The sequence below is a fragment of the Brachionichthys hirsutus genome, chromosome 4 (genome assembly GCF_040956055.1).
Source record: "Brachionichthys hirsutus isolate HB-005 chromosome 4, CSIRO-AGI_Bhir_v1, whole genome shotgun sequence".
Classification (NCBI taxonomy): Eukaryota; Metazoa; Chordata; class Actinopteri; order Lophiiformes; family Brachionichthyidae; genus Brachionichthys; species Brachionichthys hirsutus.
The window spans coordinates 13,157,648-13,171,829 of NC_090900.1; the positions used below are offsets into that span (position 1 = coordinate 13,157,648).

Sequence of the window (14,182 nt, forward strand, 5' to 3'; positions counted from 1 at the left end):
GGAAGAAGCTTTTAGAAGAGAGCTTCGCGAGGCAATGACCTGTTTTCAGCAGGAGTTAGCCCAAAAGAGAGAGGAGGGACAGATAAATGAGGAGTTGCTGAAACAGCAGTCGCAGCAGCCGAAGAAAAAGAGCTTCATAAAGCGCTGCTGGGCTCGACTATTCAAGAAACCAGCAAATGAGTGACGGATTGTGGCCAAATTGGACGAGGCACAAATCACTTCCAATCAGATTTGACAGCCACAGGTCCAGAAACTACCTCTCTCGGCTTGTCCCCGTCAGACGTCCCCACATTTTAAGTAATATATTACTTTTTTTTTCCAAAGTAATATATTACTTTTTTCACTCCAACCAGCGTCCTGGCTCTCCAAGCCCAAGTGGAGGAGTTCAAGTACCCGGGGTCTTGTTCACGAGCGAGGGAAGGATTGAGCGGGAGGTCGACAGACGGATCGGTGCACAGATCCGTCATGGTGAAGAGAGAGCTGGAGCCGAAAGGCGAAGCTCTCTCTTCACCGGTCGATCTTCGTTCTCCTACCCTCGCCTATGGTCGACCGAGCTTTAGGTAGTGACCGAAAGAACGAGATCGCGGGTACAAGCCTCCTGGACGCCTCCCTGGTGAGGTGTTCAGGGCACGTCCCACCTGGAGGAGACATGCCAAGACCCAGGACACGCTGGAGAGACTATTTTATTCCAGTTCACTTTTCAATGAGACGGAGACAGAGGACAATATTTCAAAGGCTTTGTAACCCCAATGAACCGAAAGGGGGTAGATTGAAGCAAATGCATAGAACCATCCACTTTTCTTATTCTAGGAATATACTTTACTTTGTTTCTTATTGGACCATTGTGTCTGTAATAAATAATTGATTGATGATTGATTGATTGATTTTCTTAAAATAACATCCAAAAAAACACATTTTCCCCTTCTCCTCCTCAGGACTCTAGTCAGAAGACATCGATTTTTATAGCAATCCAATTCTTTAGGAAATTACCCAATATTTCTTTAAATATCCATACATATTTCTACATTATACACATACATGTACATATACACACATATATGTATATGTATTTTCTTTGAACCTTGTAAACAATATTTCCCAATTACAATCTTTTTGTACATTTTTTGCAAAACTTTTATATTACTCGCAGGCCGGCTCGTTTCTCGGAACGCTCGTATGGTAGTGCTTGTATGTCGAGGTATTATTGTATATTTAAATATATATATATGAAGCTCACTGGGTGGGCAGTCTGTCATTCTGGGTACTTGTGCCCCCATCATTAGCTCCGCCCCTGATCTGGATTCTTTTTTGTTTTCACACCAAATTGCACACAAACGCAGACACCAACCCCTGAGCATGCCTGAACGTTTTGATCAAGATTCATGCATTATTACTAAATTCAGATCTAAAATTCAGATCTTGTTACAAAAAAAATCTACCAATTTATTTCTGCACAAAAATTATTTGTTTTTATTCTGACTGTCACCAAATTTCATGTCAATTAATTTTTTTCTATTATCCTTTTCACACGCAAACAAACAAAAACAGATAACAAACAAACGTCTCCCAGGTAGATGTAATGATTCCCGCCCACCGCACGGGGGCAGAACAACTCCAAGTGACGTAAACCGCAGCACACCCCAGTGCAGTCTGGCTGCAGAGAGGAAGGGGCGGGGCTTCCTTGGATAGAACCACGGAAGTAAAATGAGCTGAAAGACTTGGGTTTTTTTTTATGCCTCTATTTGAACTGTACGAATTGTACATCCGATAGTTTTGCGTGACGTGGAGCTATCATCGGTATGAAATAGCGAACCGTCTCGTTAAGTAGCCTTTATGCTAAGCTGGGCAGATGGTCGTTTCTCCCCGTGGCCCCTGATGAGGACACTCGCCCTTGGTTTAAATGCTGTAAAGAGGACTCAACGGCGCGTCTTGCGTTAGCTATTTGCCGAAGACAGAACGCAACAGAATGACGGGTGAGTGCGCTTCAGACAGACGCACATACGCCGGTGGGTTTGTTCAGATGACTAACAGCAGCCTCTGGCGTTCTTAGAGGATGCCATCCTGCTGAACGTACCTGTGATCAAGCAGCTGTACCACTGGGACTGTGGCTTAGCCTGCTCCAGGATGGTGCTGAAGTAAGCGCACAACTTATAAAGCACAAATTCCGTGCTTGATGTCAAACGTACTTTAACGGATAAAGTCACCGCCTTTCAGTTTCTGCTGCTTTTTTTTTTTTTGTTTGTTTACTTGGATAGTCTACAATTGTCCTATGTCGCAGGTACCTTCATTCCGTCGGTGATGAGGAGTTTGAAAGAGTGTGCTGGGAGCTGAAGCTGACGGAGAGTGTGTGGACTATCGACCTGGCCTATCTCATGTGCCATCTGGGAATCAAACACTGCTTTTGCACACAGACTCTTGGTGTTGACAGGGGCTTCAGGAATCAGGTACCTATCAGAGACTAAGCTGGTGGGGACCTGCAGCGAGGTCCAGTGGGTGTGAAGGAAGAGGGGCGTAAAGCACTGAGAGCGCAGACCTCCGCCGAGCAGCTCATAATTGGATTTACACCGTCCACATGGTGATCTGGATCATCACCACAAGGTGTTCAATTGTTCCTTGTATCTTTATACACCAACCGGCGAAAACATAACCTCCTCGGCGGAGGTCATTCTAATTGTGACAGACTGTGGTCAGTGTTTTGGTCATGGACATCGTCGACCTTTGGGTCAGTGCCAGGATCCTTGAGAGGTCTGAGAGAGCCACTGGCCTACGAGTCTGTCTTACCCATATCGGGGGGGCTTTTTTTCCTTGATCTTTGTGTTGACTCTTCTCTTTGTTCTAATTTTCAGTCATTTTATAAGAAGCATTTTCACATTTTCTCGACGGGACCGGCTCGTTGCAGAGAAACAAGCTCAGGGCTCCCACTAACTTGATTAACTTGTTCACCTTGTTATATAGAAATGATCGGGTATTTCTCCTACGTTGAATGCGCTGACTGTGAGTCGCTATATTTCAAAATAAACGTCATCAGCGCAGTCACTTGAATCGAGTTTTTTATTATAATTATTTATTATTAGAAAGGAACTGGCGGCTTGTCCAGGGTGTACCCAAGACAGTGGTGAGGCCAGCCATGATGTATGGGAGGAAGGGCACCACCACCAAGCAGCATTAACATCAAAGCAGATCCACATCAAGGGGAAGAGCATGCCTGGCATTCAAAATGCAATAACATCAAAGGAGATGAACATCAAAAGGCCATTTATATAAGGAATATATTTTTGTTAATATTTCATGTTTTTAAACATCTGTGGTGCAATGACGGGTCCTTCAATGTTGGAGTTGGAAAGCCAAAATCGACCAGTAAGCCGATTCGTTCTATGGAGTCCACTCGGACCTGCGGAACCATCTCAGCTGAAGAAGAATGGTACTCGTTCGACGTCGCAAAAGCTCTGGAGTGAATCGCTTGAGCAACGAGACTCAAAATCCACGCCATCTGCTCCCAACAAGAGGACGAAGCCTGGTGAGCACGTGAAGCATAAGAACGCTGACCCAGGTCCTGCTAAAGCAACTGTTACGATACTGAGACGCCCAACTCTTCCTGCAAAATCTACCTTGAATGCAGAGCCGGTAGAAAGAAAGCCAAAGGTCACCTTTAACTTTGACCAGCTCCACGAGAAAGCTGAGCCAGGGCCTGCCAAACCAGCCATTTTAAAATCGATTTTGAAGAAAAAAGACCTCCACATCAAAGAAGCCAAGGAGGCCTCAGAAAGTGCTGTGAAGGAGGTCACAGCCCTTCAAAACGAGGTCATGCTGGCCATGGATGAGCTGCATACTAAACACGTGCAGCTGATGGAGGCCATTGAGCAACAACGGGAGGTTTCTGCGCAGGCAGAGCAGGCCAGCAGGGAGCGACTTGCAAAGATGGACGAGGAGTTCAAAGCAATGTGCTGCAAGCAGGAAGAAGCTTTTAGAAGAGAGCTTCGCGAGGCAATGACCTGTTTTCAGCAGGAGTTAGCCCAAAAGAGAGAGGAGGGACAGATAAATGAGGAGTTGCTGAAACAGCAGTCGCAGCAGCCGAAGAAAAAGAGCTTCATAAAGCGCTGCTGGGCTCGACTATTCAAGAAACCAGCAAATGAGTGACGGATTGTGGCCAAATTGGACGAGGCACAAATCACTTCCAATCAGATTTGACAGCCACAGGTCCAGAAACTACCTCTCTCGGCTTGTCCCCGTCAGACGTCCCCACATTTTAAGTAATATATTACTTTTTTTTTCCAAAGTAATATATTACTTTTTTCACTCCAACCATCGTCCTGGCTCTCCGAGCCCAAGTGGAGGAGTTCAAGTACCCGGGGTCTTGTTCACGAGCGAGGGAAGGATTGAGCGGGAGGTCGACAGACGGATCGGTGCACAGATCCGTCATGGTGAAGAGAGAGCTGGAGCCGAAAGGCGAAGCTCTCTCTTCACCGGTCGATCTTCGTTCTCCTACCCTCGCCTATGGTCGACCGAGCTTTAGGTAGTGACCGAAAGAACGAGATCCCGGGTACAAGCCTCCTGGACGCCTCCCTGGTGAGGTGTTCAGGGCACGTCCCACCTGGAGGAGACACGGGGAAGACCCAGGACACGCTGGAGAGACTATTTTATTCCAGTTCACTTTTCAGTGAGACGGAGACAGAGGACAATATTTCAAAGGCTTTGTATCCCCAATGAACCGAAAGGGGGTAGATTGAAGCAAATGCATAGAACCTTCCACTTTTCTTATTATAGGAATATACTTTACTGTTGTTTCTTATTGGACCATTGTGTCTGTAATAAATAATTGATTGGTGATTGATTGATTGATTTTCTTAAAATAACATCCAAAAAAACACATTTTCCCCTTCTCCTCCTCAGGACTCTAGTCCGAAGACATCGATTTTTATAGCAATCCAATTCTTTAGGAAATTACCCAATATTTCTTTAAATATCCATACATACTTCTACATTATACACATACATGTACATATACACACATATATGTATATGTATTTTCTTTGAACCTTGTAAACAATATTTCCCAATTACAATCTTTTTGTACATTTTTTGCAAAACTTTTATATTACTCGCAGGCCGGCTCGTTTCTCGGAACTCTATGGTAGTGCTTGTATGTCGAGGTATTATTGTATATTTAAATATATATATATGAAGCTCACTGGGTGGGCAGTCTGTCATTCTGGGTACTTGTGCCCCCATCATTAGCTCCGCCCCTGATCTGGATTCTTTTTTGTTTTCACACCAAATTGCACACAAACGCAGACACCAACCCCTAAGCATGCCTGAACGTTTTGATCAAGATTCATGCATTATTACTAAATTCAGATCTAAAATTCAGATCTTGTTACAAAAAAAATCTACCAATTTATTTCTGCACAAGAAATTTTTTGTTTTTATTCTGACGGTCACCAAATTTCATGTCAATTATTTTTTTTCTATTATCCTTTTCACACGCAAACAAACAAAAACAGATAACAAACAAACGTCTCCCAGGTAGATGTAATGATTCCCGCCCACCGCACGGGGGCAGAACAACTCCAAGTGACGTAAACCGCAGCAACACCCCAGTGCAGTCTGGCTGCAGAGAGGAAGGGGCGGGGCTTCCTTGGATAGAACCACGGAAGTAAAATGAGCTGAAAGACTTGTTGGCTTTTTTTTTATGCCTCATTTTGAACTGTACGAATTGTACGTCCGATAGTTTTGCGTGACGTGGAGCTATCATCGGTATGAAATAGCGAACCGTCTCGTTAAGTAGCCTTTATGCTAAGCTGGGCAGATGGTCGTTTCTCCCCGTGGCCACTGATGAGGACACTCGCCCTTGGTTTAAATGCTGTAAAGAGGACTCAACGGCGCGTCTTGCGTTAGCTATTTGCCGAAGACAGAACGCAACAGAATGACGGGTGAGTGCGCTTCAGACAGACGCACATACGCCGGTGGGTTTGTTCAGATGACTAACAGCAGCCTCTGGCGTTCTCAGAGGATGCCATCCTGCTGAACGTACCTGTGATCAAGCAGCTGTACCACTGGGACTGTGGCTTAGCCTGCTCCAGGATGGTGCTGAAGTAAGCGCACAACTTATAAAGCACAAATTCCGTGCTTGATGTCAAACGTACTTTAACGGATAAAGTCACCGCCTTTCAATTTCTGCTGCTTTTTTTTTTTGTTTGTTTCTTTACTTGGATAGTCTACAATTGTCCTATGTCGCAGGTACCTTCATTCCGTCAGTGATGAGGAGTTTGAAAGAGTATGCTGGGAGCTGAAGCTGACGGAGAGTGTGTGGACTATCGACCTGGCCTATCTCATGTGCCATCTAGGAATCAAACACTGCTTTTGCACACAGACTCTTGGTGTTGACAGGGGCTTCAGGAATCAGGTACCTATCAGAGACTAAGCTGGTGGGGACCTGCAGCGAGGTCCAGTGGGTGTGAAGGAAGAGGGGCGTAAAGCACTGAGAGCGCAGACCTCCGCCGAGCAGCTCATAATTGGATTTACACCGTCCACATGGTGATCTGGATCATCACCACAAGGTGTTCAATTGTTCCTTGTATCTTTATACACCAACCGGCGAAAACATAACCTCCTCGGCGGAGGTCATTCTAATTGTGACAGACTGTGGTCAGTGTTTTGGTCATGGACATCGTCGACCTTTGGGTCAGTGCCAGGATCCTTGAGAGGTCTGAGAGAGCCACTGGCCTACGAGTCTGTCTTACCCATATCGGGGGGGCTTTTTTTCCTTGATCTTTGTGTTGACTCTTCTCTTTGTTCTAATTTTCAGTCATTTTATAAGAAGCATTTTGACACGGAGGAGGAAAGAGTGAATGAACTCTTCCTTAAAGCGGCCAGCAGGGGCGTGGTGGTGAATAAATGGTGAGTTTGTTAGCAGTTATTTCTCAGGATGCTTTCACCTCAAACAAGATAACTCTGAAACTTTGTTTTTCCGCAGTTCTGTAACAGTTCAGGAAATTGAGTCTCATCTGCAGCACGGACACGTCGCCATAGCGCTGGTCAATGCCGTCATCTTGACGTGTGAACTCTGCTCGTCGCCCGTCAAATACTGCTGCTTCCTGCCTGTGGGTCAGAAGTGTTTCTGCAGGACGCCAGAGTACCAGGGTCACTTTGTGGTCGTGTGTGGCTTCAACAGGACAAGCGGCTGTATTTTCTACAACAACCCTGCTTATTCTGACCGTGAGTATGTCCTAAACACGGGTGAATGCATGAATAAAAAAAACGTCAACTAGGCCCATATCCCAACAAAACATTTCAATAAGCAGGGAAACCACATTTGAGAGGGAAAACCGAATGATGCGGCGTAACTAGAAAAGCATTCAGAGAACTCAGACCTCCGCCGAGCAGCTCATTCCCCTCCTAATTAGATTTACACCGTCCACATGGTGATCTGGATCATCACCAAAAGGTTCTAATGGTTCTTGGTATCTTTGTATACTAACCATGAAAAGTTAAAGTGAATCAGACTCTTTTCCAGCCTCTGTAACAGAATCTGATGATCTTTTGTATCAAAGGCTGCACTGAGATCTAATAAAATAAGCACGGAGATCAGTCCATTATCAGATGCTATTAAAAGGTCATTGGTGACTTTAACTAATGCTGTCTGTGTGCTATGATGAGCATCCTGAATTTTGGATTAGATTTGTTCTCCTCTATTAGAGATGAGTAATATGCTGCTCTCGCTTTGTGTTAGCCTAGCTACAGTGTCAAAGTCTCAAAATGCCGCGGCACACTCGATGTCCTGAACTCCACACTTGCACAGCAGAGGGCGCATATCTCTGGTCTCCTCTTGAAATAAATCCCTGCTCCCTTGTCCAACTGTGTTGAAAGCCTGGTTAACTCGCCATGCTAACACCGCTGCTAAGCTAGCCGACTGAACTCCCAAGAGCTTTGCGGTGACGCGCTGAATCTAGGACGCGCACGATCACATCCGCGCACTCGCAACGTAATGATTTACAGTACTTACTAAACAGTTACTAGTACTACTACTACTGTACTTTCGCCTTGTCCCATGAGGGGCCGCCACAATTGGTATTGAACATTTAGTGTGCTCCGCTTCCTGTGAGCTGTTAAATATGATCAAATGCACCCATGGAGTTGAATATGTGAACGATGTGTTCACGTCTCGTTCAGGGGTTTGCTGCACGAGCATCAGTAACTTCGAGGAGGCCTGGCGGAGCTACGGCACAGATGAGGACATCCTGCTCGTCTTCAGGGAGAGCTGATGCACAGTGGCGATGGGCCCGTCCTCGGCCCGTCACTCCAGTCACACGATGCTGCAGCTTGGCCCTGTTGGGACAAATGGCGCCTCCGTTTGCTGCCGTCGTCTCCAGCGCTCACGTGAAGGCAGCGGCCAATCCATTGTATTCAGCACACGCCTCGTAAGGGAGAAACGGAGCTTCAGCAGATGAGCTTCTTTTGTGAGTTGGTGTCTGGTGAAACGTAGTAGTGACCGTGGTAGTTTGTGTATTTGGAGCTATTGAAACCTCAAAGTGTAAAATGAGCAGTTCTCATTTTCACATGGAATTCATTGCGGCATTCAAGACGCAACAGGACGAGCAGGAGATAATGAGCATATAATACATGGCAGATATTGCCAATATTGAGTATATGCAGTTTTATTTTTCTTGCTGTACATATGAAGCCTTGATGCCAATTGTTTAAATATAATCCTTAACTCATAGGCAGTTTTTATTCTGATGATTCGTTCGATAAACAGGGAATACAGTAATTAGTGTTTTGAGAGTCTCAGGTAACGTGTGCCCAAGATGTGACATTCACATCAAATACTTCAATGCAATACTCCACAGTACGTCTGTGTAACTCTACCCGCAGAGCAACGCGGACAGTGGGTCGCCTCACTGGGACTGGAAAACGCCGGTTTGATTCTTGAACAGGAACGAACAGCTGGTTCGTTCCTTAACGAATGATTAACGAATGCACGGTTGGACTGCTGTGATCGTTTAGCAGAACATAGGTGTTAGTCTTAATGTTGTGCTGTGTTAAAAACAATGAAGAGCAGGTACAACCCTCCAAGTACTTTGGTAGAATTTTTAATTTTAGTGTTATGTATATATTTTTTTGCACTTGTTTTAATCTAGACACAATTATATGCTATTTAAATTAAACATGCTCTGAATGACTTTGAACAGATGCGTTACACTACGAACCTTATTTTGTATTAAATGCAGAGCTGAATTTATTATATGATGTGATTAAATAATTTTAACACATGTTCTGGCTTTGTGATTATTTTCCCAAACATATTAATAACATATCAAGGTAACTGCCTACTGGGTTTTTTCACTTTCGCCAGCCAATATGAGTCTGTGGTTCTCATTATCGTTCCTGCCCAGGTAAATATTACAGGTAGATTTCCATGAGGTTAAAACACCGATTTGTTGTCCCTGCCCTGCAGGTGAAGTGAGCTGCTGTGAGCGATATCAGCCACATCCTGATATTAGTTTTAACAATTATCCAGATATATCTCGATAAACCTGCTCATCGTTTATCATGATCGTCTTGCCCACAGCATCTTTACCCGAAATACAGGTCATGCTGGAGCCAATCGCGGCTGGCGATGGGCGAGAGGAGGGGTACACAAACTGTACAGCAAGGCCCCAGGTGGAATTGAACCCAGGACCTTGTTGTTGTGAGCCAGCAGTGCCACCACGCTGCCCAGACAGAACTTTATTTGTAACATTACCTGGTATATTATTGCATTTGTGACACTTTGATCATTATCACTTTATTGGCAGCTATCGGTACAGTGACCACTGTTGTGTTCTCATAACAGGGAAATACAGGCTTTTCAATAGGACATTCTAAATATGGATTTTAAACATGAAAACCTGATTTGAAATTGTATTTAGTTTTCTGTCATAGAATCAACGTCTACTCCTTGACTATGTTGGGTTTGAAGTCCTGCCTGACAGCCTTGGTAAGTTCCTCTGCATACTCGGGATAGCGGCCTGTCATCTGCAAACAAAGGAACATTCAACAGGTCTAATTAGCCCTTTCCAATAATCGGCAAAGAATCACTGTTGTGATTCAATAAAAACTTCCCTGGCTCAAATTCTATGTATACAGCGGTTTAAAAAATATTTATTAAAGTACAAGTATTTCTAAAATCAGAATTTACTGAAACACATCACCTGCGGCGTGGACCGCATTATGAATCATGTCAACATTGATACTGTGATTATACTGTGATTACTATTACTGCTCAGCCCAGGGTTTGTTTTATATTATACCTTAAAATTCCATTTGTCACTGATTTGCCTGTTTAGATTGAGATCCATTTCCACCACCAGTAGCCCGTCATGGGTCCGAGAGAGCCCTGGGGTGCGGCTACCATCGGGACCCGCCACATAGCTGGATCCATAAAAGACTCCAAAGTCGTGGTGAGCTGCAGAAATCAGGAAAGCTTGTCAGAGTCACAAGTGGAGAAGGAAAAATGAAGCTTTCTTAGCTTAAGGGAATAAATCTTTTACCTTTTCTTCCATCCCCAGAGGTGAATTCACTTCTGAAATGTTCCTGATTGAAAAATTTGCATTAGTCACACAAGCTCCAAGAGCAGCTACAGGCGCTAAATATCAGAATATCAGGCTAAAAGTGACTTTTTTTCTGTAAACTAATTAGAGCTATACTGTCCTCTCAATGTATCACATATACCTTCTAATCAACTTTCCATGATTGCTTTGACACACCCCCTGTGGGAGGAGCCAGTCCCGTCTGTAATGATCTTCTATGAGCTTCTATACCCATCCATTTTCTTGTAGCCGACCTCAATCGTCTCGTCTACAGCCGCTTCATCCACCTTGCAGGTCACAGGCGTTGCTGCAGCCTATCCCAGCTGACTACCAGTGAGAAGCAGGGGTACACCACGGACATGTCGCCAGCACATCACGGGCCCACACAAAAACCATTAATGCTTTTACCACTATGGACAATTTGGAGTAAGCAATTCACCTAAATTGCATGTTTTTGGAGATGGGAAGAACCCGGAGAACCTGCAGAGAACATACGAGCTCCACACAGATAGGAATCGAACCCGGAACCCTTTCGCTGTGAGACGACAGCGCTACCCACTACGCCACCGTGCCGTCCTGTGGCTTCCCCTCACGTGGCTCTGAGTTAAACTGGCAGCTTGTCCAGAGTCCCCCCCCCATTGTCAGCTGGGATTGGCTTTTTCTCCACACAGCTCTGTACCCGCGTGTCAAAGTCGCAACGCACCTTCATCTACGCCGTCATCAGTCGCTGAGATCGACTTACCGTCCCAACGCGGTTGATTGCACAAGTGAAACAGTGGTTGGCTATCGCTGCATTCCTGGCCTCTATAGGCCACATGGGCTCACTGGAGGGGCGACATGACATCACCGTTGGTACAGAACGCCTCGCTATAGCGACAGCGATAGAGTCCGGCAACGCTCACCTGAGTCCTCACCTGAGAGCGCCGACAGTAGCCGAGGGGTTGAAGATGATCTCGGCGCCGTTCACACTGTACATGAACCAGTTGAGAGGGTGATGGCGCCCATAGCAGACATTCACCGCTATCTTCCCAAACGGCGTCTGGAACACTGTGTGGCCAGTGTCTCCCTCCATGTAGTACGTAGACTGAGTGCGAAACAGGCACAGCCGTCACAGCGGCTAATGTCCACTCAGGTGAAGTGGACTTAACGGAAAACACACCCTAACCTCATTAAAGTCTCCGATCCTGGGAATATGGTTCTTCCGGCTCTTGCCCAGCACATTCCCAGAATTGGATATCACCACTGCTGTGTTCCACAGATTCTGGTGCAGCTCCTCTCGCTCCAGAATCGGAGAAATAATGACCATGTTGTATTTCTTGGCCAGCTAATGACAGAAGCAGAACTCTAGTGTCAATGGGCTTGTGTTCGGTTCTTTGCTGCAGCGTGACATTGCTCCACTTCAGAGCGCCATAATCTCACCTCTTGGCAGAAGCGGGTGGTGTTTCCCTCTTCGGCAGACTCTGCAAACTCCGTCCACGGTTCTTTCTCGCGGGTGCAGAAAGCAAAGGGCATGGCTGTTGGCAGCAAGAGACAGGGTTGTCGATTTGACTGGCATGGCTGTGATACGAAGTTGTGACTCCTCCAAACACTCACTCCATGTCTCCTGAAAGCAGACGATGTTCACACCACACAGAGCTGCTACCGCAACAATCTCACCGATCCGACTGTGCAGGGCGTTGACCTGTGGAATTATACATGAGCCGTTACCAAATGTGCAGCATCTGTCTCTGTCCCACTAAATGCAGGCTGCAGCAGTTAACTTGTGTCTTATTCCACACCTGGTCCAGGACGGGGGCGTCAGTGGGCAGAACAATGCGGTTTTGAATGAGTCCCACTCGGACCCTCCTGGGTGGCCTCAGCTGTTCCTGCACGGCTTCAAACCTGTAGCCCTTCAGCTCGAATGTCCGCGCCGAGGCAGCAGCTACAGCGCATGATGGCAGGTCCAGCTTCCTGTAACCGAGAGGACGTTTCACACAGTGGACACCCAAAGGAAAGGAAGAACACTGATTCCTTGCAACATCCAACAGCTCTGCTTCCCGTAGTGCATCCTGTTGCCTTCTCTTTCCCAGATAAGTGATATTCAATTCAATTCAATTCACTAGATCTAGACCTGCAGGGAAAGACAGAACCCAAACTTGACCCACAAGAGCAAGCACTTTGGCAAAGGAGGCAAGGAAAAACTTCCCTTTAACAGGCCGAAACCTTGGACAGAACCTATAAGGCTCATAGTGGACGGCCAGTCTGGACCGGCTGTGTTGAGAAGGAGAGGGAGAGACATCGGCAGAAAGACAGACAGACAATGACAGAGTGGGAGAGACAGAGACAAGGACAGGTCGGAGGAGAGTGAAAGAGAGACAGAGGGAGCAGGAGACAAAAAAACTGCCCATCTTCTTACAGAGCATTATTCGCTGTCTGGGAGATTAATGATAAATAAATAAGGTGTACTTTGAACTTGCATGCCTTCAGAATCGACTGACTGGACTAACACGTGGAACTTTGTCCACGTTCACTCCGTGGCTGACTGTTGACATTCTCCTCCTGATGCAACCCGTATCTGAGCTCAGTGTAAACAGAGCTTTAACGATACCCCCCCCCCCCCGTACCAACAGCAAGGCCTGACAGCACTCAGAGCGCACACGATAAATCCGTTTCTTTCACAGCACGACCCACCATCGCTCCCAGCGCCGTGTTCCATGTCAAGCTGCATTTGTGTAATCCTAATCCTAACCCTAATCCTAACCCTGTTCACAGTTAAACTGACAAACGCAGCCGGAGAGCGAACCTCCTGGTCGCCTCATGCAGGCGTGCGCTGCTGGCATTCCTTGCAGTACTGCTCATGGTGTCTGGAGGCATTCACCAGAGTCACACTCTATCTCTGCCATGCATGCCTTTCAAAGGTTACTGCTTGCGGCCCGCAGAGTGAACGAGGCCTTCTTTAGAACACCGGCGACCAAAGTCCACTCAGCAACCACAATAGTTGACCGGGAGCAGATAGAACACCGAATAATGATCTGGATTATCGATACAGACTTCTGTCGCCTTGACTCACTCTAATTCGTTGCCGAACAGAAGCTGCTTGACCTCTCTGAGCTGGTCCTCCGGCAGGTGAGACTCCAGACATTCCTCCAGCGACCCAAACTCACTAGCGGACATTGCAGCGCCTTCGAGGGTTTGTGGCTCTGCGATCACCGCCTCGTGCATTCCTGCGCTTTCTAAACTCTGACGCAACCGAAACGTTTTCGACATATGACCCAGCAGCTGTATAAAAGGTTGGATCATTGATTAACGCTTTGTGTCCCAGTGTGTGTTTACCAAGCTACAAGTAACTCGATGATAATTTACTAAACTGAAATGCTGGTGTGTGGGAGAAGGCTCAAACCTAAGACTCTGTTTCTAGATTAACCGACCAGTGGGGGGGAAACATTACACACATTTAATTTTTAAAAACTTGGGGTTATTTGTAGATTTATTGTGGACTGGAATGAAGTACTGTAGCATGTTTGTAGATCTAGACCTCATCTCCGCAAAACTCAAAATGACCACAAAGAAGAAGAAGAGGAAGAAGCCTTTCCTAAATCTGTTGCATGTAACAGATTTCTGAATTCGTTTTTACT

The 14,182-nt window shown here is 46.0% G+C and overlaps 2 protein-coding genes across 2 annotated transcripts; one reads left to right on the top strand and one right to left on the bottom strand.

Annotated features, from left to right (window-relative positions):
* The first annotated feature begins 1,759 nt into the window (after positions 1-1,759).
* Positions 1,760-8,261, top strand: gucd1 (guanylyl cyclase domain containing 1). The gene is made up of 6 exons (XM_068738488.1): positions 1,760-1,973; positions 2,051-2,135; positions 6,238-6,403; positions 6,806-6,897; positions 6,974-7,215; positions 8,170-8,261. Exons 1-6 carry the CDS (start codon positions 1,967-1,969, stop codon positions 8,259-8,261), a joined length of 684 nt encoding a protein of 227 aa, XP_068594589.1. The 5' UTR covers positions 1,760-1,966.
* A 1,515-nt stretch (positions 8,262-9,776) lies between these two features.
* Positions 9,777-13,721, bottom strand: upb1 (ureidopropionase, beta). Its single transcript, XM_068738585.1, has 10 exons — positions 13,618-13,721; positions 12,347-12,518; positions 12,162-12,249; positions 11,988-12,082; positions 11,734-11,892; positions 11,483-11,652; positions 11,311-11,392; positions 10,530-10,572; positions 10,290-10,444; positions 9,777-10,014 (listed from the first exon to the last, which is right to left on the bottom strand). The coding sequence occupies exons 1-10, from the start codon at positions 13,719-13,721 to the stop codon at positions 9,931-9,933; spliced, it is 1,152 nt and encodes a 383-aa protein (XP_068594686.1). The 3' UTR covers positions 9,777-9,930.
* Positions 13,722-14,182: the final 461 nt, after the last annotated feature.

What these genes read in the sequence shown, in the direction of transcription:
- gucd1 (XM_068738488.1), top strand. An exon ending in TGCTCCAGGATGGTGCTGAA is followed by an intron (nt 2,136 to 6,237) that starts GTAAGCGCACAA and finishes CCTATGTCGCAG; the next exon opens with GTACCTTCATTCCGTCAGTG. An exon ending in GGCGTGGTGGTGAATAAATG is followed by an intron (nt 6,898 to 6,973) that starts GTGAGTTTGTTA and finishes GTTTTTCCGCAG; the next exon opens with TTCTGTAACAGTTCAGGAAA.
- upb1 (XM_068738585.1), bottom strand. Translation starts at nt 13,721, where the DNA reads ATGTCCGCTAGTGAGTTTGGGTCGCTGGAGGAATGTCTGGAGTCTCAC. An exon ending in GCTACTGTCGGCGCTCTCAG is followed by an intron (nt 11,393 to 11,482) that starts GTGAGGACTCAG and finishes TCGCCCCTCCAG; the next exon opens with TGAGCCCATGTGGCCTATAG. An exon ending in CTCTGGGGATGGAAGAAAAG is followed by an intron (nt 10,445 to 10,529) that starts GTAAAAGATTTA and finishes TGATTTCTGCAG; the next exon opens with CTCACCACGACTTTGGAGTC.